This window comes from Bemisia tabaci, chromosome 10, assembly GCF_918797505.1.
Source record: "Bemisia tabaci chromosome 10, PGI_BMITA_v3".
Classification (NCBI taxonomy): Eukaryota; Metazoa; Arthropoda; class Insecta; order Hemiptera; family Aleyrodidae; genus Bemisia; species Bemisia tabaci.
This window is the reverse complement of record NC_092802.1, coordinates 12,174,611-12,202,480: the sequence shown is the minus strand read 5'-3', so window position 1 is coordinate 12,202,480 and position 27,870 is coordinate 12,174,611. Positions and strand designations below refer to the sequence as shown.

The 27,870-nt window shown below is 38.5% G+C and overlaps 2 protein-coding genes across 4 annotated transcripts in view; both read right to left on the bottom strand.

Annotated features, from left to right (window-relative positions):
- The window catches only part of Hdc (histidine decarboxylase), a 36,967-nt gene extending 29,593 nt beyond the window's left edge, over nt 1-7,374 (bottom strand). Inside the window, exon 1 of one of the 2 annotated variants that reach the window (XM_072304941.1) lies at nt 7,210-7,374. The gene's annotated coding sequence lies outside the window, so the exon portion shown is untranslated. The remainder of the gene's footprint in view (nt 1-7,209) is intronic. The other variant, XM_072304940.1, reaches the window with a different exon arrangement.
- Nucleotides 7,375-10,882: 3,508 nt separating this feature from the next.
- The window catches only part of LOC109044655 (gamma-aminobutyric acid receptor alpha-like), a 164,974-nt gene continuing 147,986 nt past the window's right edge, over nt 10,883-27,870 (bottom strand). For both annotated transcript variants that reach the window (XM_072305092.1, XM_072305091.1), the window contains exons 10-13: nt 22,084-22,212; nt 20,899-20,976; nt 20,336-20,414; nt 10,883-16,482 (exon numbers count right to left, since the gene is read on the bottom strand). In XM_072305092.1, the coding sequence (XP_072161193.1) occupies nt 16,202-16,482; nt 20,336-20,414; nt 20,899-20,976; nt 22,084-22,212 (567 nt within the window). In that variant the 3' untranslated portion in view covers nt 10,883-16,201. The remainder of the gene's footprint in view (nt 16,483-20,335; nt 20,415-20,898; nt 20,977-22,083; nt 22,213-27,870) is intronic.

The window sequence follows — 27,870 nt, the reverse complement described above, 5'->3', positions numbered from 1 at the left end:
AACAAAAAAAGTTTTAATTTCCAGAACAATGCTGTACTATGAGGAAAAGAAGAAACAGAATTTGCACGAATGGAGTGTGGATGCTGCCACAACTGTTTTTGCGCCTTCAATTTTCGAGCTAGGCAAGACAACATCCTCCAATCAGTAATGCTGCTTAGACAGCGAAAAGAGCCGTAAGTGTAATAATGAAGCTTTGAGAAAATGGGCTCACCAGCGTCTAAGCGGAAAATTGTATTGAAAGAAACGTTCTTTGTCAAATTGCCACCAAGACGAAAAGACTCTTAGAAATGGTTTGGATTATTAAAAATATACCAATTTTATTTCAATTATGTAAAAAGGGCATTATAAATTTTCATGTTGGGCTAGTGTTAGGCAAGATAGTCGTAAGAGCAATCTTCTGCATGATTTCGTGGTTGCGCTTTGGACAAGCAGCAAACGCATTTTCAGGTTAGAAATTGACAGAAAAGAACGGCATTTTAGGCAACTGGAGGTATTCTGCTCCTTACAGCTGTTCAGTCTAAAACTACGTCGCAGTTTTTGCGCATTTACGGTTTTCTTGGAAGTCTCGTAATATTGCTATTCTAGCTATTTTATCTAACATAATAGACGCATTTTTGAAGGAAACTCGATTTCGAAAATTTGACATTCACGGCTCTCTTCGCTATTACGGTAGAATAGTTATCTACTCGCGGAAATGTGAGCTGGTTCAGAATTTTCACTATCGGTATGTTTATCATGGTCAATATAAATAACAGTGACTAGGCATATGAATGAATGTACTATCAAGCGAGGAGTTGTGAAGAGCCAATTCGGGGTCTTGGGTTTATTTTAATGTTAAGTCAAAGAGATTTTAAGAAGAGGGGATTCAAGTTATCAACTAAAGAAAATGTTGATGTTGGATTCAATATATCGTAAATGTAACCAAGGTCGTGGGACATCAGAAAGGGCGATATTTTTCTAACTCGATCTGAATAAAATATAAAACGCTCAGAAGAGGTAGGATAAAAGAATACACCGTTTTTCTAATACGACGGTGAAAGTCGGCAATCACATAACTCGGTTTGCGACGTCGCAGACTTCCTGTCATACTTTATTTTTTAAAGGGAAAACTACTCAACGGTAATTCTTTAAAACTTCCGTGATTTTTCTTCTATGTGCGAGGGATATTCTGCAAAAACTTCAAGGAATAATGTCCATTTGTTCTCCTTTAAAAAAATAACATAGTTGCGGAGATTTTCAGACACCGCAAATGAGTTATGTGATTGCCGACTTGCACCGTCGATATAGCTGAATAAAATACACTATTTTCAATTGAGAGGCTTGGAATACAAAGCGCATAATTGCAGATTTTGAAAAAAGTTGAGATATGAATGATTTCAAATAAAAGTAGTCTAACTGCATATTCTGTGAAAATTCGCTCCCAAATTCCAATTTTTAAGCATTAAGATGTCAGTTTGAACTTCCTTTCCTCCATTAGAATCCCTGTGATTTCGAAACTCCGAACACGTATGTCTAGAAATAGTAAAAACTGCACTTATGGCCTTGTCCATCAAGCCCGGTTCACTTGTAATATTGGACATTTTTTTACTCCGGAGTTTATAAAATATATTTACAATGGTATGAGGAGATAATCTTTCCGAAATATACGAGACATCACTCCGCCTCTTGAAAATTACTGTTTCACCGTTAAAGTTAGTTAGTTAGTTAGGTATCTTATTTTAAGACATTCAGCATCCTTGGCTATTAACGTCTTTACGAAGAATTTGGAAGATGGGGGCATTTACAAAAATTCAGCTTTTTAAACTAAGGGAGGCAAGGCGTTTTTAACCGCTACAACATTCTACTATTCTAAACTTCTATAGTGTGGAATTGAAGGCGAAAAACTTTCCGGGAAAAACATGTCAGCTGAGCGCTCAAGTAGGTGCAACGCGAGTTCAAAATGGCATCCCTGAAATAGACCTCGATTAACTCCTCAAAACAGCTCAGTTGAACTTTGCACACTGACCTCATCGAGACGAATTTCCGCGAATTTTGCGTGAATTCTTTTCCTTGAATGCAAATTTTAAAACGCCACTTTCCCCCGCGTTTCGGAGGCATATTAGGCAATTGTGAGCGGAGGGCCCAAAAATGGTGCGCTTGGGTGGAGGTGTTAAAAACCCGTTAAAACGATTTCAATAAACAAGGCCCGCAGTAAATTCGGAACTCCCCCGAATGCCCTCGTAAACGCTCTTTATGCTATCCGCTACATTGCCTGATCTAGTCGTAAACTCTAAAGTGTAATTTGAATACGAGGATTCCCCCGCCCCGAAACGTCTTATTATCAATTGCCTTGATTTTGAGTTTTTACTTCCATGCTGCCTGATTCAAGCATTGCTTTTCGATGGCTGAAGTCGAAAACTGCGCTTCATCCATTTCAACGTTGCAAATGGGCCTTTCAATGGAGATGTTGCATGTGTGAGGAATTTGCGATTTGACTGTTGATTCTTGTGTAAAAGTTCGCGAGAAACACGATGGTGCCACTGGTTTTCTCTGATATCAACTCCCAAGCTCAAAAAAAGCTCTCAAGTTGAGGCAAAATGGAGGGGATATCCCACGCTACCCTGAGAGTCCACCTCTACATCAAGACAAACTCTCCATGCAAAGATAGGGAGCAAATACATTAGCAGGGTTGCCGTGTTTTCAGTTTTGGAGTCCCCCAAAAAAGTGGCAGCCCTGTCAATATATTTGCTCCCTATCTTTGCATGGAGAGTTTGTCTTGATGTAGACGTGGATTCTCAGGGTAGAGTGGGATATCCCCTCCATTTTGGCCTCAACTTGAGAGCTTATTTTGAGCTTGGAAGTCGATTTCAGAGAAAACCAGTGGCACCATCGTGTTTCTCGCGAAATTTTACTTAAGAATCAATAGTCACATCGCAAATTCCTCACACATGCAATATCTCCATTTTCACGCAACGCACTTTTTCCAATTTTTTGACCCTCCTTCCCCCTTGTAACGCACCCGTAACGCAGACCTACGCCCCCTTTTGAATTACGTAACGTTGGCCTGATCCCCCTTCCAATTTTCAACAAATCAAGAAAATGCTGAGAAAACGGCTTGATATAAATTTGGGTTTTTTTGGAGCTATTTTTCTGAAACACAACGGGAAGAAATCAATCAAGGTGTGAAAAGATTCATTTTGGAAGGGTCGGATTTTCAATTTGGGCACTTTTTTTTCAAAGTTTTATTTCCCCCGGCTCGGATTTATTACGTCACGCTGACCCCCGGGCTTGACCCCCCCCCCCCCCTTATAACGCTCCGTAACGCTGACTTAAACCGCCCCTCTCCCTCTACGTGCGTTCCGTAATAATTGAACAGCCCCTTATTTACTCTTTTTTGGCCTTGAAAATCCGAGATACGTGGTTTGGGGTCTCGACATCGAAATACTAATTTCACACAAGTTCTTTTTATGCTAGCACTGTCAGGTGACGTCAAGATCGCTTGTCGAAAGATAATGCTCAGCTATGCTTAGACGCTTTTCCAGGAAAAAAAATAACCTGGAAACCGGGTTTAAAATTAAATTTTCATCGGAGGAACTTCGCTCGGGTCTATTCTATAATAAATAAAATGAGGAGAAATTTATTCTCGTTATTAGATCATTTAAGTGTTTTCTGCTTTGCGGAGTACCCAAGCGTGGGTGTAGACGCATTTTTTTAAACTCATTTTTTAAGAACCGTCTCTATGAAGTCTGTGTGAGTCTCGGTCTCGCAATAACAGCGAATCAAGGACTCATTTCCTCGCCTTTTTTTGTCCGGTTAAAAACGTAACTGAGGGGCTTGGAGGACTAGGCGCAAAAGTGCAGTTTTTGCTATTTCGAGAAATACGTGTTAGAAGTTTCGAACTTACATGAATACACATGGTGGAAAGTTCAAAGTGCCTTTTTGATGCTTAAAAATTGAAATTTGGGGGCGAATTTTTCACGGAATATCGATCGAGACTAGTTTCAATTGAAATCGTTAATGTCTCAATTTTTTCAAAAACTGCACTTATGGCGCTCCGAGCCCCTTAATTATCATATATTTCGAAACGTTCTGGGTTTTTTTTTTTTATCTATCTTTTGTTTCGTTGTGCAGCCTTTCCACAGATTAAGCTGTTGATTCGTCTTTGTGAAGTGTGTTCCAGTTTGAGATTCTAGCAGAGAGTTGGATTGATACAGGAAGGAACCGAGTTTTGTGCTTTTAGAGAAAAATGAGTGAGGAATAGTTTTGAATTTGTCTAGCCACATTCTTTCTCCTTTTCAAAATTCAAAGTCAAGAAAAACCTTTTTAAAAGCAAAAATGGCGTTGAAAATATTTAACTGTGAATCTTACGGAGGTACAAATTTTGAGCCATTTTGGTTCGATCTGGATGGGACCGTGTTCATTTTTGTTCTCAACTCTGTCCATGTAAATCACCGTCTTCAATTCCCCAGTTTATTTAAGGCGCCTCCCTGAGAGTTTCTGCAGTTTTAGAGAAAACCAAAGCTCAAACCATGTCACTCATACTGTGCTAAAGATTACTTGGCACACCAATGTGATTACTTTTTGTTGATAAGCTCCTGAGAGAAGATTAACCCGTGCAATCGAGTGATATTTCGATGTATAATTTGGGTCGAAGATGTCATTTCTTTTTGACCAGATCTGCGCTATGTCAAAGTCATTAAAAATTTGGTACACTTTGATCTATCAATATTGTTAGTTCTTATTTTCTCTAAAAGCAATTCTGATTTGGTGTGATTTGTTTTAAGTTTCCTTCAGTCATCGTAAAAGTGTGTATAAAATTATTCGATGACATTTTTCAAGAGGCGATCTTTAAAGTTCAAAAGCTCGCCAGATTTTAAACCAAATATACTGTAGGAGGGCTTGTTCGGGGGAAGTAGGTTGATCCTAGAGATGACACAGGTCAAAATTGGCAAACATTTGGAGAAAAATTTTAGTTTACGGGCCGTTCATAAAATATGTTATGCACTCTCTCGGCATGTTTACCCCCCCCCCCCCCCCCATTTGTAACGCTTTTGTGACGTATGTTCCTATTCTCTGACGCGTAAAAACAAAATGGCGTGACATTCTCTTCGACCCTCCTTCTCCCCCCAGAGCTTTACGTATTTCAAAGACGGTCTCTTACATTATGATTCAGGGAGGTTTAAGGGAGCCCTCACAAAAGTATCATAATTAAAATAAAGTGTGACAAGAAGTCTGCAAAGTCGCATCCGAAGACACGTGGTTTCGCTTTTTAGCCGTAGATATGATTTGATGTGTGATTTAGGGAGAATTGAGGAGATCAGTTGCAAAACAGTATAGAAAGGATAATTTTTCCAAATCTCAAATAAAAGTCAGAGGCATAACTTTTGCAATGGATCCTCACGAGGGATGACAATTATTGGGATCACAAAGACGATTCGTAGTTTCCTGCACGAAAGAACGTAACTCCATTCGAAGGTTGAAAAATTGACTTGAAAAATTACATTTGTACGAAAATTAACCTACACAGTTTTTATTGAAAATTTGTCTGATTTTTGAATGAAATCAGAGGTAAAATTTGTGAAATTTTCAGTTAAAAATTCGGAAGATTCTCTTGGTAAAAATTTAATCCGCGCGGAGAAATTTGGGAACATCGAAGAAACGCAACTTCATACCAAGGTTAAAAAATTAACTGGAACGATTCAATTTTTTTGCGAAAATGAACCTGCACAATTCTTCTTGAAAATTTGTCTGATTTTTTAATGAGATCAGAGGAAAAATTTGTTGAACTTGCAGATAAAAATTCAAAAAAATTCTTATGGTAAAAAAGCAATCTGCACGGGTGAATTTGGCAACATCGAATTTTAGGTAACATTAATGTTGCGTTCTCTTCTGAGGAGAGCGACGAATTATCAATGAGGTTGTACACATTTTTCGCACAAAATCTGGGATTTTGACATTTCCGCACAAAAATCATGATCAACGTTTTCGCACTAAATATTTTCCGTGCAAGTTATACCTCACCACCCAGCGATCCCTCATGAGCAATAGGTTAGTAAAATGAGTCCCTCTGATTCTTCTAAATTTTTTTTGTGGGTGGATTATGAGAAACACGATTCAATTGGCTGCGCCGTGTTGTCAAATCCTGCCAAAGATAAAGTTTTGCAGACTGATTTTGTGCGGAAATATCAATCCAGGTTTTTGTGAAAAAATATAAAAATTGGAAATTTTGTGCGGATATGTCAACCCACCATCAATTCAACCCTAAACCCAGTGCTCCCATTTCCCGGAACTAGTACCGAGTTTCGGAACTTTTGACATTTTTCTGAATTTTTCCCGGAACTTTTGAAATTCCCGAGATGTTTCGGATCTTTTTGCATTTTCCGGAACTTTCTTCGAACTTTTAAAAAAATCTTAAAAGAATCCCGGAACAATTGACGGTCATGGAGTGTTGGAACAAAAAAGTTCCGAATCCCGGAACTTTTGACGGGCATAGAACTGCCGTGCTCAGCAAGAACGCCGTAAATCCATCTAAATTTCCCCGCGTTTTTTGGAACTTAACACTTAATAAAATAAAAACTGTTTTACTCATGTACCTCAAATTTTCACATTAAGTTCTTGATAGTATTTTGCGAAGGAATTCTGTAAAAACATTGTCCCAAGGTACGCAAGTGTGCCTGCTTTGATACATTGTTTCCAAAAAATTTAAAATGGCGTTTACGGCGTTTTTGCGTTGCACGGCAGAGAACACTGAAAAAAAATTCTCGGCGTTTTTACCAAGGTCCGTTGGTACCTTTACCATCTCACTTTTTTTTACCAATTCTTGGTAATTTTACCAAAACGGACTGGTAAGCTCACCTAAAAACCTGTATTTTTACTGTTTTTTTCAGGTAAGAATATCACTTTTATTGGTAATCAATTCACGGTAACTTCGCCATTTTATCTCGGTAATTCTACCACAGTCGATAAAAAATATTGGCGTTTTTACCAAGGTCCAGTAAAATTACCGAGAAAGTTCAATAATTTTACCGAGATTTCTCCGTAAAATTACCGATTCCATAAATGGTAATTTTACCAAGAAAAAACTGGGATCAAATAGAACCCTGAATTCTTGGTAATTTTACCCTTTTCTTAGTAAATACACCGAGATTTTTTTTTCAGTGAAGGAGACCACTGCCTAAATCTATTCGTGCAACGGCGGAAAAAATTGAAAAGCACAGAAGCGTTACTTACTTGTCGGTTCTCGGGGAAGGTGGCCGAAGAGCTGCTCGGCGGTGGAGGGCGACTTGCGGAGGGCGCGCGACGTCGGATGGTGAGGCCTGACCTGACAGCCAGTCCGCAGCGAACCCCGGACGCGCAGCCGACGCCGCCCGACCAATCGGATCCTCTCGCCGTCCCCGCTAATACTTAAATAATGAGGGCGGATTCATCTTCTTCCGCTTCTACTCCCAGCGCCACCAATTCCAGCTCATTAAGGCTTGCGGGGAGAAGCAGTGCGGAGGGGGGGGGGGGGGTTAAGAATCCCGAGTCTTGAATTCTGTCGTCGGTCGTCTTCGAGTATGAGGTATTGAGGGATCAAGCAACTATTGGTTACCGTATCGACGGAGCGTTCGACGGCCAGGGATAAGCGGACTGCGTTAAACAGAAAGGAACCAAGCCCTTTCAGCTAAAGTCAATTTTTTTTTTTTTTTTTTTTTTTTTTTTTTTTTTTTGGGGGGGGGGGGTGTCACACAAGGTGGTTTTATAATTTCCGAGGAGACACCCAGATCCGTAGAACATTTAGGGGAATGTAATTTTTTTTACATAAAAATGGTTGTGCAGATTGGTTACCGTATCGATGGAGCATTCTACGGCCTGGGATAAGCGGACCGCGTAAGACAGAAAGGAACCAAGCTACATCAGCTAATGTCAAATTTATTTATTATTATTATTTTTTTATTTTTTTTGTGCGTCATACTAGGTGGTTTCAAAATTTCCAATGAGACACCCAGATCCGTAGAAACATTTTGAGCAATGTAATTTTTTACATGAAAACGGTTGCGCAGATTTTTGTGCAAATCTCGGTGAATTTTCTGCGAAGACAAAGCAAATTCTTTAAAAATTTCAAAACTCTGCACAGACGATCTACTGTAACATATTAAATTGCTCGATTACATTTGGCAATAACTGATGCGGCTTGGTTACTTTCTGATAAACGCAGTCCAAATGGGCCTGTTTCAAACTTCAGCTAGAGCAAAGAGAAATGTTGATTCTTGTTGAAAGTGGCTGGAAAAGAACTATGAGCGCATCAAAAGTCTGGAATACATTCCTAACTTCACAATCTGCCTGAGAAATAATCATTATTTATATTGCTTCCCCGCTTCAATGCGAATGCGCACAAGTTAATATTTCGAATGAGGAGTTGTTTTATCCAACTCTCGCGAACTGGGATGCAACGCAATACGGTTATAGGACATTTCGTCAACGATTTTTTGTCCGCGCAATAATATACAGTTGAGAGTTTTGGTAAAAATGGGGGAGCGTCAATTCCATGAGACAAGATTCACTAAAACTCTCTACACCTCTTTGGTGTAACAAGACTTAATTATCTTTCAAGAAGTTCCCACCTTGTTATACCAGAACCGGATAAACCTCTATATTTGCCTCAGCTAAAGGCTCTTAGATTTTTCCTGTGTACGATAAGTATTTTGATTTATTTTGCGAGGAAAGATCTGTACTTTTGAGGATACTTGTCATTCTTAATACATTCAATTTCGTACGATACTGTGCAACACCTCTGTTGTAAAATAGTTGCTTTCAGGCGCCGCCGCACGGCAGGCGGGCGGCCAGCGCAAAACGCGCATTGGCGCCTGCAAACCTAAGTGGATACTTCAAGCATTGTGCAATACGTGAAGTATCCACTTAGGTTTGTAGACGCCAGTGAGCCTCTCGCGCTGGTAGCACGCCGCTCCGCTCTGTTAGGCTTTAATATTTGTACTCGCATAGTCAGCGTTTTTTAACTCATGATTTTGAAATGTTTGCACACTCTGCATTGATTTTAATAAAAATTCGATCACAAAAGAACATTTACCTTAGATTTCTAAATTGACTTTTGAGACTGTGTTTACATATTGAGCCAATCGATATCGACACGGTCTCACCTGTTTGGTGTATCGAATACGAACTTTGGGAAGAGTTTCACTTAATTTTCATTAACTTTGGCCTCGCGAAAACTGGAAGTATGTTTCGATTAGGACTTTGAGCCAGTTTACGGAATTAGGTGCACGAATCTTCTGTGCGAGGTCCTGAAAATGTTCACAATGAGAAGGAATCAGGACATGCGGTTAATGTCAAAAAATGACGCAGCCATGGTTGCGTCACTGGCGAGCTAATACGACGCAAGGGCGATATTGCAAGTTGGCAACGCTGTTTCTCCTCCATTTAAATCTATTAAAAATATCGATTTTACATACGGCCAGCTGCCATACCAAGAATCGATTGTTTTACATACATTTGAATGGAGGGCAAGCAGTGTTGCCACCTTTCATAACCCCTTTTGATCAGGGTCGGATTTAGGGGGTGGCCACATGGGCCGCGGCCCATAGTGGCAAATTTAGGGGGCGGAAAAAGATGTAATTTTTTCAAAAAAACGTAAGTGTCTAGAAAAAAATCTGATTAAGAGAAAAAATTACAAAAGAGAAAAGGCGAAAAAATCTCTCATTTCCTGAGAGTTAAAGTATAGTAATTTCTAATTTGTTCGTCTTTCGGTGATACAAGAGACAGCACCTTTCATTAGTCCAGTTGAGAGAGAAAACAAACACGCAATTTGGCCTGGAGTGGCGCGGCGCAGAGAGCAATGATGACGAGGACTTGAGATGGAAAGGAGAAGCCCTCGGCGCGCCGGTCAGCATGAAGCACATATTAGCGCCTACAAGACTTCATGAATACTTCCCGCATTGCGTAGTGCGTGTCTAACGTAGTGCGGTCAGCAGCGGTTGGCGTGAAATTCATAGTGCCTACAAGACTGCATGAATACTTCACACGTTGCATTAAAAACAGTGCGGTCAGCGCTAAACGCATAGCGCCTACAAGACTGTAGGGATACTTCACAAATTGCGCTTAACACAGTGTGGTTGGCTTGTTGACGGAAATGAAAATCATTCAACCACAATCATGTTTATTCTTTGATAATTTGTTTGTTCTTTTCTTATAAATGAAAGGCCTCGTCCACACAGAGATAGGTTTAGGGAACTTAATTTTCGCGCAAAGTTCCATGAACTTTCGCTAGTGTTGACAGGGCTTTCACTAAAAATATGCCCAACACGAGTAAATGCGTCTTATGTACCCCTCCTCCTCCGGCACGTTCACTTGATGGTTTGTATCGATGTTTCAAAACGAATGAGAAGGGGCGGCAAGTAGGTAAGGCAGGCCCTGCCCTTGATACGGCGGTATCGAAAATACTTACTTATCAGAGAAATCTAGAAAAACTATGTTAACTTGTAGAAAACTATGGAAAGATCTTCGTTATTCACATTCAACGCAAATTTTATGCACTAATCTATTTCATTTACTCAGAAGAATTTTTATTGCATGAGAATTGTCCATTCTCACAGCACAATAATTTAGAATCTCACGACGCGGAGCCATACGCTCGAAAAAAATGCATTTTTTTGGTACCAACAAGATCAATTTTGACTGAATTAGTGAACTAACAAAATAGAAAGTCAACCAGATTACTTTAAAAAAAAGGGTTAGAGAGCCCTTGTTTGAATATATTTCAAGATTTCTGGCATAGTTACATGAAATATGTACTTTTCGATGCCGAACTTTTAAATCAAATAGGAACTTATGATTCGACTCCTTTTTACCGGTGCCTTCAATATGTTCACAAAGAGATGGATGAGGATCAAGCATTAATAGACAAAAGTGAAATATTCTATAACCGTTTATTTACATCAATTAAAACAATCACTATAAAAATTTATCGAATTAATATACTGGAAATAGTAATCACAGAAAAAGACCGTAAAACACAAGATTAGGCGAGAAACATGTCTTGTGTCTTCTAACCACTATAAACGATAAAATAATTCGGCATTATTCGAATGAAAATTATTATTGCAGCTCTTTTTCCAACTCCGGGAAGGAGGGTAGTTTAATCAACGATACATTATTTGTTGAACGTCTATATTTGTTCATATGATAAACTTGGCAGTATATGGAAATGAAACACACTGCCCTTCCTCAATGGTTATCATATCACATTTGTTTCAATCATCTGGAGTTTCATTGGTCACTTTCAAAGGGCCCACCATCTTGAAACTATTTTTGACGCAAGCAAGTAAAACGCTCATCTCTCAATTGGATTGTATTTTGCAAAAAGAAACCAGGAGCATTGCAATGTTGCTGAAATTGCGCATCTTCTTTTGTCTTAGAAGAAAAACCTGATTATCCATTAGCAAATCATATTTTACTCGCTAAAAACTATAAATGTAAGACAACAATTATTATGTAAATTTCATATTTTTTCATGGTTTCAGTAATTTTATTGCAAAGGATGAAGTTGCACAATCTTAGCATTATTGCAATGCTTTAGGTTCCTTTTTGCAAAATGCAATCCAATTTTAAGTTAAATTGGAAATTTTCAGTTTCCCTGATTTTTAAATTTTCCCTCATTGTCAATATGAAGTTTTCAGCAATATTTCCGACTCCACTTGCAAAGTGCTGCTAGAACAAAGAAAGGAGCTAAATTATTATTCTTAAATTATTTGTCTAATGTAAGTGGTGCGAAATCGAAAAGAAAGACTGAGCATCGTTGCAGCGAGGAGGATGATTCGTTGCCTACCTCAAAAATTCCAGACGTATAATAGCTATGTTCATTACCTTCAGACCGCAATTAGTGTCAATAAACCACTATGCAGTTTAAGAAAATAAATATCCCATTCATTATCATTCTCAAAAATCCTTTCAAAAGAAGTGAAATACGTAGACGCAAAATTTGATGAAAATTTCCAAATTCAGCTCACGAATAAGGAAGAAACGTTTTTTTGTTTTTTGTTCTTTTAAACCTATCGCTCAAAAAAGAAACCAACGATCTGCAACATTTCATTACATGTTTTCTCTCCAACTTCTAAGCGAAACGGTATTCGCGCAAGGGGAAGCTCAGTTCTTGAACGAGGTTTTTACAAGTATGCTTCGGGTCGAGATTCAATGTCGATCGATCCATTGATAATTTTTGGAGTTTCGGATATCTCGTCAAAATTCTTAAACTTCATATCCAGCTGGAATATTCCAGGTATTTGTGGGGAAAACTTGATCAAGAACCACTTTGAAAATTCCAAAAGTATATGTACTAGTAAATCCCAAATCGTGGTGCGTTTTTTAAGGTGTAGGTTCATAGGTGTACTGTTCATCTGAATGGGTCTCCATGACATCCCCATGGCTTCCCATGATATGAGCCGCCAGACAAGTTATGAATTGAAGCACCACGCAACATGTTCTCTCTTCAAAATTTCACTGGGAAAAAGAATCACATAACGGTAAGTCTCTAAATCAACTCTTAAACAAGATCTAAGTGTTTACAATCACTTTGGTAAAATGACAAAAGTACGAATTTCGTTTCTCGTATAATTTAAACTTCCGTTCGATCTGTGTTGAAAATACTTGTTAATATCTTGTTAAAAGTTAATCTCCAAACGTCCCGTCATGTGAATCGTTTTATTGTAAAAATTTTCAAGAAAAAAACAAGTGATGACGCTAATATCTAATGTAGACCTTGTCCAGTGATCGATTCTCATAGGGACCCATCAGGGTCGTATGGGTTCACGAGGGGCCGTTTTGACGAGAGTACTTGCGGGCCGACTATTGAAATTGATAGACAAAGAGGTGTATAGACATAAAAGACAGGGAAAATTGAGTAACCCTATTGGTGGACGGGGATAGTTGCGATGGGCTAAACGTAAGACGATATGTAATAGACTAACTAACGGTAACTGACAATAGAGACCCTACAGTCCGTCATTTTCCCCCTCAGTCTGTAATAGATTATCCATTTGAAGAAAGTGCGGACTTGTCAAATTATGGTGCTTTTAGGGCCCAACAGAGCAGCCAATCTTCCATCACAAAAAGTGTCACTGCCAACTTCGGATTCCAATATCAGACCAAGATGGCCAAGAATATTCATTAATGAGCGTCTAGAACACTAAGAACAATAGTGCTTTACAAACGACAAGTCGTGATAATTGTAACATTAAATCACTCTTGATAATTTGAATTCATAGATTGGCTGCTGCTTTTGGCCCTGAAAGCTCAATGACCTAACCTTAAAATTACCGACTTCTACGTACTCTTCCTATACTACCACGTCGAGGAAAAACTTCGTATGAGTTATCATGCGTTTCCGAATTTCTTTTGAAAAATCACAAATTTTCCGGAAAATTTGTGAATATTTCTCTTTCGATTTCTCAGAGGATTTTGTTTATAATTTGATCTAAAAATTCTGAAAGTACCAAGAAAAAATATTCATAACTTCATTCAAAAATAAATATTTTTGAGAGGAAATTCGGCAACGTTCGAATTCGAATTTTGATACGGCGTTTTTACTTAGCACGTCAGTACATACTTTCTTCAGTCCTTAAGGACCACCCGTTTCAACCAGTAGATTCGCTCCATACTCCCTTTATCGCCTTTGTCTATCGCTTTATCTATCAATTTTAATAGCTTGCCTGCCGATCTAATGACTCATTCAACCATGAACGTGTGTCGATCCTTACACTGGAAAAAAAAAGTATCACAATCTCAACTGGACTGCATTATGCAATTTGGAACTTTAAATTATGGTTCATCTGAAAAAACACTTATGTGCATAGGGAAACTAATGGCACATACGTTGTTTTTAAACCGGGCCAGAATGTATAGTTCCAAATTGCAAAATGAAGTCCAACTATACCTCCAGCTGATTTCGGCGCCAGGCAGAAGAGTAGTTGCACTACCTAGAAATGCAAAGGCAACAGCTAGCGGTATAGTTAATTCAACCACACTTATGTCGACTACGAGGGCACCAGGTTGAGGCAGTGGCGAAGACAGATTGAATCGGAGGGGGGCAGTAGGTAATGCCGAGTAGGGGGTCTAGGTGGGGACGACCCCCCCCCCCCTTCCGAGCAAGGGGGTGGCGAGGTCTCCCTTGGAAAATTTTCAAAAAATTCAACCCCTCCCAAATTGAATTTTAAGCACTTTTAGCGTATTTGTGCATTATTCGAAAGTTAAATATTAACGGATGATGCCCCTTTTAGAGAAATTTCATTTTGGTATGTGGCCTATTAATTTCTGCGGTATTGAAAAACTTTTTTTTTTGGTAAACTTGGTTAAATAGCTCTGAAGATCTGGTTTGATATCATTTCAGTCATTTTATGGGAACACTTTTTTTCTCACCCTCTTCATCCACCTTTCCTCCTTTTGCCCTTCTTTCTTCCTCTTTTCTGACTCAAAGGGAGGGGGTATGCGACCGTGCCTCCCCCCCCCCCGGATCCGCCACTGGCGAGAGGTATGGTTGATCGAACCATGCCGACTTAACTATACAGGATTGTCGAAAATGAAATGCCCTGACATTTCCCTGATTTCTCTGACACATTTTAGTGAGATTCCCTGACTATTGAAGATGTGACGGATGGTCAAGAAGGCATAATTGAAAATAGTTTTCAGGCAAAATGTTTTGTTCGAAACCTCAAACCCATTCTAAGAAGCACATGAAGGTGATTAAACGAATTTTCCCTGACATTTTCGTAATTTTCCCTTATATATCCCGGATTTTCCCGACTTTTTAAAATTCCCTGACATCTCCGGTTTTCCTTGACTGTGGCAACCCTGACTACGAGGGCTGTCCCAAAAGAAACCGGACTTTTGTCATAGAAGGCGAACCTAGCGTTGTAATGAAGTTTTCTTGGGCTTGTTTGAAAGTTGATAAGCTACTGGAGATGCTGGTTTTTACGGAATGCAAAAATTCGTCTTAGTAAGGAAACTACACACTTTGGAATAAAGAAAAGTCAAACTCGAGTTGCGATTTTTATCTTTATTTCAAGAAAAATTAGATACAACTTAAAAAACCCAGTTTTTAAGTTATAAACTTCGGTGCTCTCTAATTCAAATGCTTAAAAATAAGGAAATTAACATTTTAAGCAGCTTATCAAGTCATCTCCTATCCCCTTCAAAATACTCGCCAGCTTTGTCAATGCATTTTTGCCACCGTTTCTTCAATTGGGAGAAACACTGTTGGAAATCCTTAGGTTTGAATGATCGCAATTCCTTAAGGTGAAACTGTCAATCGCGAATATTACAATGGTGTTCTAAGACGATTACGCAAAAATGTCCGCTGAAAAAGGCCTGAGCTTTGGAGAGAAAATTCCTGGTTTCTGCATCACGATAATGCACCTACCCATGCATCCCTCCAAATTGGCGAATTTCGTGCAAAGAATGCCATGAATGTCCTCCCTCATCCCCCTTATTCACCTAACCTGGCTCCGTGTGATTTTTCCTTATTTCCACGACATAAATCTACCTTGAAAGATCGACGTTTTCAAACCATTCCGGAAATTTAAGAGAATACCTTGAAGGAATTGCGATCATTCAAACCTGAGGATTTCCAACAGTGTTTCTCCCAATTGAAGAAACGGTGGCAAAAATGCATCGACAAAACTGGCGGGTATTTTGAAGGAGATAGGTGATGACTTAGTAAGCTGCTTGAAATATTAATTTCCTTACTTTTAAGCATTTGAATGAGAGCAACGAAGTTTTTAACTTAAATCCTAGGTATTTTTTTTAAGTTGTAGCTAAATTTTTCTTGAAATAAAGACAAAAATCGCAACTTGAGTTTGACTTTCCTTTATTCCAAAGCGTGTAGTTTCCTTACTAGGACGAATTTTTGCATTTTGTAAAAAACAGCATCTCCAGTAGCTTATCAGCTTTCAAACAAGCCCAAGAAAACTTCATTACGACGCTCGGTTCGCCTTCTATGACAAAAGTCCGGTTTCTTTTGGGACAGCCCTCGTATATACCTCTGGCTTGTGCAACTACCCTAATATCCGGCGCCAAAATCTGCTAGGAGTGCAGTGGGATTGTGATTTTTTTTCCGTGTAAACACACTCTAGCAGGGACCAACACAGCCGCGAAAAATATCCTCGACATGGTGGGCATGGGCAGCGAAACAGGGGGATGCGTCGCGATGGGGCTGGAGCGGCTGGGCGGGGGGTCGTTAACTGTCGGCGGGGGCGATGCGCTCGCTGCGGTAGAGGTAGAGGTACCAGTAGATGATGTTGATGATGAGGAAGCAGATGGGGAAGACGACCCGGGAGATGCGGTCGATCTTGGAGACGGAGTTGAAGCGCGGGGTGTGGCGCCGCTTCTTGTGCCGCGACTCGTGCCGCTCCAGGTTCCGCAGGCTCTGGTCGCTCGAGTTCCCGCGGTACCGGCTCGAGCTCGACGAGTAGACAGTCACCTCGTCCAGGCTCTTTTTTCGGGGTTGTGGCTTTAGTCCTGAAAGCAAACATCAAATCAATCAGTCAGATCGAAAACACACCAACTCGGTAACTCCAAAATGCTCAAGTTTCAGTTAAGACAGTTAATTGGATTGCATTTTGCAAAAAGGAACCACTAGCATTGCAATGATGCTAAGATTGTGCAACTTCATCCTTTGCAATTAAATTGCGGAAATTGTGAAAAACTATGAAATTTAGATGGTAATTTTTGTCTTAAATTTACAGTTTTTAGCGAGTAAAATAGAAACTATTAAGGGATAATCGGGTTTTTCCTCCAAGACAAAAGAAGTTGCACAATCTTAGCAACATTGCAATGCATTAAATCAGTGAGTTCGAAAACACACCAACTCGGGAAAAAACATTGTTTAGGAAACACCTAAAACTGCGTAGCGGGCGAAGAAGCAAGTTTAAGATAAACCTTTTAGGTGCCAAAGGACAAGTACTTAGAGACTTTGTAAAGTACCAAGTTGAAATCGATACACCGCGAGGGATGCGGGGGGGGGGGTCGAAGAATTGAAAAAAAGGTGACTCAAAATAATTTTTTTGGCTATCCTCCACCGAAAAACACAGGTCCCTTTGAAAATTTACAATATTTGTAAGTTGAGATTCACGAGCAAGAACAAGCAGCTCTTAGAATACAGAACGCCTTCAATTCTGATGGATACAAATTCTCGTACACAAGATAATAAAACGGTAGAGTATCCTGCCGTACTAAGGAAGAAAGCCGTACGAACATTCGAGAGTTGCCAAATTTTCGCGGATAAAACAAGTATTTTTGAAGAAATCTATGTTTATTTTTCCGTGACATTTTCAGATCCTTTAGAATTAATTGCGAACAAAATAGTCCGAATAATGGGCCTGTTGCAAAATTTTGCTAGAGCAAAACTAAGAGTTGTTCCTTGCAGATAATGCTTCAAAAATCACGATGAGCGCATCGGCAAAGTCTGAAATGCACTCATAACTTCACAATCTGCCCAAGAAATTTGCGGTTTTTTGAGCTTCCCGCTTCGAAAACGATACTACGGTACAGGTGAACATTTTGTTAGAGGAGTCGTTCCATTGGCGGCAATACTCATCATGGCCGACGCCAGTCCGCCGAAACACCTGTGATGGGACGAGATAACACCTGAACAGGATTATACCAGATAACAATCGGCGTGTTTACGTTTATATTTTCCTCGCCCGCCTTAATTGATCTTGAACTCTCCTTGAATTACTCGCGGAACTGCGCAAGCGTCGGCCATGATGAATATGGCCGACGATGGAGGGACTCATCTAACAAAATGTTCACCTGTGCGGTAGTATCGTTTTTGAAGCGGGAAGCTCAAAATAACGCAAATTTCTTACGCAGATTGTGAATTTATGAGTGCATTTCAGACTTTGCCGATGCGCTCATCGTGATTTTTGAGGCATCATCTATAGGAAACAACTCTTCATTCTGCTCTAGCAAAAGTTTGCAACAGGCCCATTGGAGGAAAAATATTTATAATTGCCCTAATAAATTTGTATTTTATCAGAGGAAATATGGCAACCCCTGGAGGTTCATACGGCATTTTTCCTTAACATGGCAGTATCGGTGTTGTTGTATTTTCCACTTCTTCGATGGAGTCTCGAAAGGAAGATATGCCGATATAAAGTTTCGAAACTTTCTACAAGCTTTCATTTTTCATATTCTTTCCTTTATTTTTTGAGAAACAAATATGTATACATAAGTTAAAAACAAATCCGAAAAAATGAGTAAGTTAGGCTGAAAAACATACAAAATGCCTGGAACGTTACATAGTTATCTCAACCGCAATTTATCAACCAGGCGATGAAAATAAAAAGTAAAAAATAAATAAACATGAAAACCCTCAGACCCCACTTGGTAAAGACAAGAAAAGAGATATTTTTCGACATAAACGGAGAAATTGAAGACTTGCGTTATGAAATTCCAATATTTGCTTTCATCGACTATGATATTGAAAAAAAAAAAAAAAAAAAACAGGAGTTCGAAATCAATTTTCACCGTTACCAAACGGAAGCTATTATCGGTCAAGAAAGATTTGATTTTTACAAACTTACTTCTCGAAGTCGAATAAGTGTGAATTTATCGAAGACTGACTTTACACGAAATGCTGTATAACATAGAGCGCTACCGAACGGAAAAATTCTGAACGCGGTAGCTGTAGAGGTTTTCCTTTCTTTCGTATACTTCTCGTCAGAGAGCGCCACTTAAATCTTGCTCGCGAAGTTCAAGTGTAGAAACGGCGCACGGTGGATCGAGCGAATAGAAGAGGTCGGAAAAGAAATTTTTTGCTAAAAATTCAAATTTTGATGTTTATTCCGTCACAAGATTAATGTCAAGGGGGGTTTCTGAAAGGAAATTTCACGAAAAATCAATGGAACTACTTTAAAACTTGTTTGATTCATATTTTTCAAAATATCAGCTTTCAAAGTTTCAAGATTTTGTCCAACTTCTAATGATTCGGTCCAGGGTGCGGCGTGGCTTTCGTTCAGTTGGCGTTTTGTTTGAAATTCAAAATCAAAACAATATACACTCCAATCAATGTTTGTTAGTGTTTTTTTCTGTTTTCTTGTTTGATGTGTTCTCAACTCAATTGTCGACGCCTCCTTGAAAGCTAAACGGTAGCATACCGATGATGAAATCGATGACAATTTCGAGAGTTTTGTCATATCTATCACTCTAAAGCCTTCAGTAATTTGGGCGTTATTCAGGAGAGAATCGTACTTAAGTGTACGATTCACACATTTTTTTAAAGTAATTCCGCATTGAACGCTGCAGCTAAGACACTGTTCACTGGAAAAAAAAACACATTGGATCTAGAGTCTCGACTCTTGAAAACTGTGACAAGAAAAAGGACTCTTGATTCAACCAGATTTAAGCTTAAATCGATAGGAAATCCGCTCAAATTAAGAGGCTTGGTTCTTGATTTATAAGCTTAAATCTGATTGAATCAAGAGTATTTTTTCTTGTCGATGTTTTTAAGAGCCTGGACTCTAGATCCACTGTGTTTTTTTTCCAGTGTCTGATTTCTTTAAATTCGGACGAAAGTAACAGCAAGATGCTTTGAAGCTTTATGTGAATTTCCGCTTGATCGTGTAGAATGGACTGACTCACAAAACCTCAACTAGAAATATTGATATTTAATTGTTGAAAAAATAGATGATTAGAGGAAATAAAAAAAAAAAAATCCCTTATGTAGAGAGGGATGTTAAATCCGTCCAACGAAGCTACTGGATGCACGAGTTTTTTTCTGTTTCATGTTGAGCAAAAACTATACAGAACGAAAAAGTTTATACGTACAGTGAATTTTTTATGAGAACTTTAATACACTAGAAAATAGTTTCCCGGTGAAAAGCCATTAGCGATGTATCTAAAAACACGTGTATCTTCATTACAGCGTTTATGAAATTTTGGTCGTTTTTGACTTCTTTCCACAAGTAAAAACTTAAATTTTCTCCACATTTTCTATGAGCGTTTCAGAATTACCGAAGACAATCAACAGAGAATCTCAAGAAAAACTGATGATCAAATTCCGTATTAAATATTGAACAACGATTTGCAATATCGCATTAAGGATTCGCATTCTCCAATTCCATACATTCTAGCCTTTGAAATGCGCAGAAAATGAGGAGCGTTATAATAGAGCTATACACTGCTGTTCCTTCCACTTGCGTGCTCCATTGATGCTTGAGTTTGATACCAATTAAAAATGCTGCACTGAACCTCTTTATAAGAATAACGACATATATGCAATTAAGAAATTTACCTAGTCAGGCGTTTTTATGAATGTATTGGCGCATTTGGTTTTTTATAAATAAACTACAATGTTCACCAATTTACTCACCACAACAGGCACTCTGAGTTGAGCCCGATTTGCTTAGACTTCTTATACTTGGCACGGCGCATTCAGATAATGGAATCACCTGTAAAGGCAAAAAGTGTTTTTAGAATTTTAAGATTACGTTATGAATAATTGTAAAAACAACATGCAGGTCTAATCAATCCATTGTATATACTTTACCCGTGTTATACCAATTAAATAAAAAAAGAAAAACCTGTAAAGTTAGAACAAAGGGACTAATATTATAAGAAAAAGTGACGGATTTTATTTATTAAAAAAATAAGTCAGCCCGAATTCTAATAGTGTGGAAGTGATTTTTGGTTACTGTGAATTTTGATACACTGAAAAATTACACACATCATAACTATAGAATTCTGTTATCAGACTTGACATTGACATTGGCATACGTGCGCATCGATTGAGTGATATTCTTTTCGAAACTCTCTTGAAAATTCAGCCACAATTAAAACAAATTTCAAAAAGTATAAAATACTAAAACATTGTGCTTTTAACCAGACGTGCAAGTGTACTACCAAGTAGGAAAAAAAAATCAAAGAAAAAATTACCTCAAAATATCTAGAGTCATAACTGCTGACTGAATAAGATGCACTTTGATAACAGGACTGCTGGTGACTTGAAGGCCTCTACAAAATAGAAAACCAAGAGGTTATCAAGATGAGTTTTGCAGTTTATGGAGAAAAAAATAGACAAGATGGGGGGGGGGAGGGGACAGACAAGGGTGAGAAAAAACATCATGTACGAATAATATCAGTCGTTATGACTGTTAAGGTGGTTGTTTTGTAGGATGCCTCTATAGTTTCTTAATGAATTGATAATCTCTTGATTTCCGGAAATTGGGGAACGTACATTAATTACGAGCTATGCAGAAAATTCATCAGCCCGTAACATACATTTTTTCAAAACATACAACTGCGGGTAACAAAGCCTTGTTCTTTTGCTTTGTAATTTTAGAAGAATCTTAGATAGAGTAAAATTTTTCCCTGGATTTTTTCCATTCACTTTCATCGGCGGCATTTATTTTCTCAGGAATTTTGTCTCATAAGAATCAGATTTTTTCCGAATGTTTTTTGTGTTTTTCCATTTTTATAGGTGTATTCCCTTATTTTTAAGATTGTTCTCTTCTTTCATTTTGCAGACATCTGAATTCATTTTGAAAGAGATGTCGATATTCAATCTCCTATTATTCTAGTCTTACTCCAATCTTCTGAAGTTGAACTTTGAAGAAATTCATTGGCGGATTCAGCAAACTGGCAACATAGTTTCTCTCCCAATAAATAAACGGAAATGTATCGATTCTTGACGAAGCCAGGTCCCTCAACAAGAATCGATTATTCAACACAGGTTTAAATGAAGGAAAGACAGTGTTGCCAAATTGCTGGATTCGCTTCTGAGATATTGCCTGTCATCCTTGATGTATGCTTGAGAAACGGTTCCAGACTTCAAACAATTTTTAAAGCACTTCCCATTTCCTTTTTATTTTTGCTTAGAATGCAACATCCTAGATCGATCAAATAACATACAACTGCATCTCATTGCATATTTTATTGAACGATGAATATTTATTGAAATACAATTTTGCGTGTCAATATAACAAGAAGAAGTTGATTTTTTTCCACGCAACTCAATCCACCAGTCAGTATTTTTTAATAAAGGCAATTTTTGTCTTTAATTTTTTGCGAATAATGTAAAATAAAACTATTTATGATCGATTTATTTAAATCAATACGCACAGTGGTTGGTGATTTTTGGTCGATGGATTTTGCGTCTTCTTCATCGGAACTTGACGAATCTGACATCATATCCTGGCCAAAGTAACATTCACCTGAGCCATATTTAGTGAAATAGTGTACAACAGCAAACTGGAACAAAATTCAAGAATAAGATAATTTGAAAATGGACTGCATATAACTGTCATGGAGTACAGAAAAATTGTCACCATGTGCAAAAAGAATACCCCAAGGACATTTGCCGATTATCTTAACCTACAAAAGTGCATTTAAATTCATCGTCTATCCAATAAGCTGGCACTTAGATTCTGTATCCCACGTCATACTTTTTTCTACGTGCACAACTTGTAACAATATCCGTACCAAAATTGGACCGCGTTATGCAGAGAGGAACCAAGCTACATCAGCTAATGCCAAATCCCATTAGGTAACTTCATTTTTCAAATGAAAGCGGTTGAGCGGATGTTTGTGCAAACAGTAGATATTCTGCATAGTACGAGGCAAATTCCTCAAAATTTTGAATAGAATCCCCACGAACCTTCTATTGTAAAAAATTAAATTGCACAGTCAAATGACAATAGTTGATGTGGGTTTGTTCCTTTCTGCTAAATGCGGTCCAATTGTAGACGAGGTGTGAATGGTCGAAGTCGCTAAGGCACGCCTATAAAATAAATACGTATATTCTACTGCTCTACCAGTCTTTTTTTTGCATGGCAGGTTACTCAACGATTTGGCAATTTTTGAAAGTTTGCAACAAACGCTCTCCTCGTTTAAGTGTACGTAAAACAATCGCTACTCATAGACGCAGGCTCAAGGAAAACGGATTATTTATGGTGGAATGAAGTACAAATTCAGCGTAGTCATTTTGTGAGAATCGCAATTTCCAAAGCACCGTTCATTAGTCATGAGTCAGATGATCAAGGACGATTCTGATGAATCAGCAACACTGTAAATACTCAGTTTTTAACTGTATTATAAAAAATTTATCCGAACGGAGGCACTTTGTCTCACCTAGAATCGATAAATATAGTTGTTACACGCATTCAACTTCACTGCTATTAACTTTCACACGGAAAAAATTAAATTTCTGATTTAACAATTCAATCGCTAAAAAAAGTGACTGCAACGTTCCAACGTAATTTTACAACAAAAAAATGCTACTTTAACCACTATTGTAAGCTAATTTAACCACGGGGGTGGTTAAAGTAGCATTTTTTGTTGTAAAATCTACATGGAAACATTGCAATCACTTTTTTAAGCAATTGAATTGTTAATTCAGCAGTTTAATTTTTTCCGTGCAAGAATGACTGCTGGGCAAAATTGGCTGTTTTCTAGGGAAAAACCCTCCTTTTACACCATAAAATTTAATTTGTGAGGGAAGTTAGCCGCGAAGACCTTGCTTCAAAATAATCGTGCATTACTACTACTACTACTTAAGTCCTGCTTGCGTGTCAGGCAGTGTCCAACGCGTATAGCAGCGAGGAGATTTGGATCCTATCGAAAAGTGTCTAGCCAAAAACTTGATGCGAGATTGAGGAACACCCCAACTTCAAAGACAACTTGGAGGATACGAATGTCAAACTTGACTTATCATATCGGGGTCCCTTATTTGTCTTTTATGGAACGGTTTATCCGGCAACCGAACTTGGATGTCAAATTTTGCGATGAAACGTTGGAAGGACCCGAGATCGGTGCGAGACTGGACAACAATGTGACTGTTGAAGTTTCGTTGACGGGCCCAAACGGAGGTATCGAAGTACGTGGCTGCCAACTGTAAACCCCTAAATTTCCGGTGACGTTACTGATGATTTTGAGTCAATGGAACACTAGACAAGCGAAATGGATCTGTTCTCTTTCCCATAGTCAGCATGTCTGTAATATTTTTTTACTGTATTTAAGAAATTCTATCATATGCTCTATAATAGGAAATCATAAGAATTACGCAGAGCTTCTCACTCCTTCATCCATTTCCCCTCCCCTCTACGTTTTTCCAACACAAAGTTCCGTGAATTTTTTTTAATTTAAAAAAAAAAGAACCATGCATCCACTAAAAAGCTGACCTGATATAAAAACGATACAATTATTCAAAACAGCACTCGGCGGAAAAAATCACGGTTCTTCTACGGTTACTACGGTAGTAGAACCGTGGGTTTTGATCATTGTAATGATGAGCACGGTTATATTTCCGTGTTCACCGTCATATTACTGTGAGCACAATAATGCTACCATGAGCATGATTGTGCCACTATGCTCATCAATAATCTTACCCAAGTTCACGGTTCTACCACCGTGAAATCCCGCGTGACATTACTATCAGGGTAGCAGTGGCGTGGCGTGCTTTTCGATCCATCGATGTTTCCTCATTTGAAGCTGTGGTAAATAATCGATTATTAAGGTGTTCACTGCGAACACCCTGTTTATCGATACTTTTTCATAAGTTTGAATAGCCGATCAATCGATATATCGCAAAGCACGCCACGTCACTGCAGGGTATAGCTGTAGAATAACCGTGTTTTTTCTCGGTGCAATTAAGTCATTGCCTCCATTTTATTTAAACCCATGTTAGGCATTAAAGGGGTGGTCGTTAAAACGCGTTTATAATTCCTAAAATGTTTGCGGTTTTCAATGAAAACCAACGAAATAATTTTTTTAGAGTTTTGTAGAGCATTTTGTGAAGCTCAAATGTTTACGTGCATTGCACTAGCTGGGTCGTTAGAAAATAACAAACCTCGGGTCAATTTGACCCATGTCAGTATCACCTAAAGGGATGGAAAAGAAGTTTTGCTCATGAGACTGACCTCTGATCCAACCAAACTTTTTCGGTTAAGTGTCGAAAGCTCTCAGCCATATGAACCACATTTTGGTAAACTGAACCGAAAAATTCGGTTTTTGTGACCAAAAATGTTGGTTACTTGAACCGCTAATTTCAGTGTTCAATATGTTGTCACCTTCCGGCCAAAGTATCAGACGCCCCATGTGACGTTTCAAAACCGCCACCCTTTTATTATTTACAGAGTAATGGGCCTGTTGCAAAGTTTTGCTAGAGCAGAATGAAGAGTTGTTTCCTACAGATAATGCCTCAAAAATCACGATGAGCGCATCGGCAAAGTCTGAAATGCACTCATAAATTCACAATCTGCGTAAGAAATTTGCGTTATTTTGAGCTTCCCGCTTCAAAAACGATACTACCGCACAGGTGAACATTTTGTTAGATGAGTCCCTCCATCGTCGGCCATATTCATCATGGCCGACGCTTGCGCAGTTCCGCGAGTAATTCAAGGAGAGTTCAAGGTCAATTAAGGCGGGCGAGAAAAATATAAACGTAAACACGCCGATTGTTATCTGGTATAATCCTGTTCAGGTGTTATCTCGTCCCATCATACATGTTTTGGCGGACTGGCGTCGGCCATGATGAGTATTGCCGCCAATGGAATGACTCCTCTAACAAAATGTTCACCTGTACCGTGGTATCGTTTTCGAAGCGGGAAGCTCAAAAAACCGCAAATTTCTTGGGCAGATTGTGAAGTTATGAGTGCATTTCAGACTTTGCCGATGCGCTCATCGTGATTTTTGAGGCATTATCTGTAAGAAACAACTCTTAGTTTTGCTCTAGCAAAAGTTTGCAACAGGCCCATTGAGAAGCTTTCCGGAAAAAGGGCAAATAGCAAAAAATCGCGTTTGAGAAAAATGCATTTGAAGTTTCCATCATTATTCTATGGCCACTGACTGTGACTTACGTTCGAAATCAGGAGTCCAAGCTGCGACGTAAGCTGTCATCAGTGACCGGAAAGTAATGATGAAACTAAAGATGATGCATTTTTCTCACACTAGATTTTTTGCTATGTGCCTTTTTTCCGGAAAGCTCCTCAGTTGTTGGTTGAATCTGTTTGAAAATTCACTGAACTTTATCGGCAGCACAAAGGAAATTCAGCGAAATTTTCGGACAGTTTTGTTTAAAAATTTCCGTGTAAAAAAGTAGAATGGTGGTGGAGATTTTTAAACGTCGCATGGCCCTTGTGATACACTGAAAAAAAATTCTCGGCGTTTTTACCTAGGTCCGTTGGTACCTTTACCATCTCACTTTTTTTTACAAATTATTGGTAATTTTACCAAGACAGACTGGTAAGCTTACCTAAAAACCGGTTTTTTTACTGTTTTTTCAGGTAAGAATACCACTTTTATTGGTAATCAATTCCCGGTAAGTTTGCCATTTTATCTCGGTAATTATACCACAGTCGATAAAAAATATTGGCGTTTTTACCAAGGTCCAGTAAAATTACCGAGAAAGTTCAATAATTTTACCGAGATTTCTCGGTAAAATTACCAATTCCATAAATGGTAATTTTACCAAGAAAAAACTGGGATCAAATAGAACCCTGAATTCCTGGTATTTTTACCCTTTCCTTAGAAAATACACAGAGATTTTCTTTTAAGTGTACTTTGGCTGGAAGGTGACGATATGAACCGAGTTTTTTTTCTCCGTGATATCCTCATTTTCCACAAGAACGTGGCATACTCGCATGAGTGTCACGAAGCCATTTTTCCGAAATCTATTGGAAGTCTTCCTGTTGCAGTGTCCGGTCGCGAACTTTCAGAGATCGAAACTTTTTATTGAGAAAACATCCAGCGCTTGTTTTCATTCAGCGTGGCTGGACACGCTGACTCGCACGAGCCTTCGTAATTTGCCGATAAGGAAGATTGAACTTGGCACCTCCAGTTATGGCGGCCAGTGTTTTGTAAACATTTCCGCGGCGATTCAAGACAAGTATAGAAGTTGACAAATTTTCGGGTGAAAAATCTGCGCGAACATTTGGCGAGGAAATGACTGATGCACGAAGAGTCTTCTGCCAGAAAGTCGTAAATAGAATTCGCGAGGAAGCTCGGCTGCATAGGATTATTTCAAAATTAAATTTAAAAAAGAGAGAAAGTTTTGCCTTTCCACGCATGTTTATTAAAAGTTCAGTGGATGTACATTTCGGACATCAAGTCCATCCTCAGCACTTAAACACAAAATTACAGAGTTAAAACACGGGTTTTCTTCTTTTCTTCTGATCTTCAATTGAAGAATTCACCAATTTTCATCATTATAAAAAAAAACCAGAATAATTTTATTTATATCAAAATAATTTATTTCCTCCCATTTTCATCTCTCATCTTTTTTCTCTTCTATTTTTTTTTCGACAGATTTTTATTTATTCACTTATTTTATAATTTGTACAAAATGAGTTTCTGACCGAAACTATGGTACACGTCATGGTATGGTAACATGATATGGTACATGATAACATGATTGCATGATTACATGGTACATGCTATGGTACAACGTATGGCACGGAAAAAAGGTACATCCTTATGCTGCCGTGCAACGCAAAAACCCCGTAAACGCCATTTTATATTTTTTGAAAACAATAATCACAGCAGGAAAACGTGTGTACCTTCGGACAATGTTTTTACAGAATTCTCCCGCAAATACTATCAAGAACTTAACCTGAAAATGTGAGGTGCATGGATAAAACAGTTTTTATTTTATGAAGTGTTAAGTTCCAAAAAACGAGGGAAAAGCTTGATGGATTTACGGCGTTCTTGCTTAGCACGGCAGTATGGTATTCCATCCAAGGTGGAAGCAACACTGGAAAAAAAGACCACATTGGATCTAGAGTCCAGACTCTTAAAAACATCTACATGAAGAAATACTCTTGATTTAATCAGATTTAAGCTTAAATCAAGAACCAAGCCTCTTAATTTGAGCGGATTTCCTTTTGATTTAAGCTTAAATCTGCTTGAATCAAG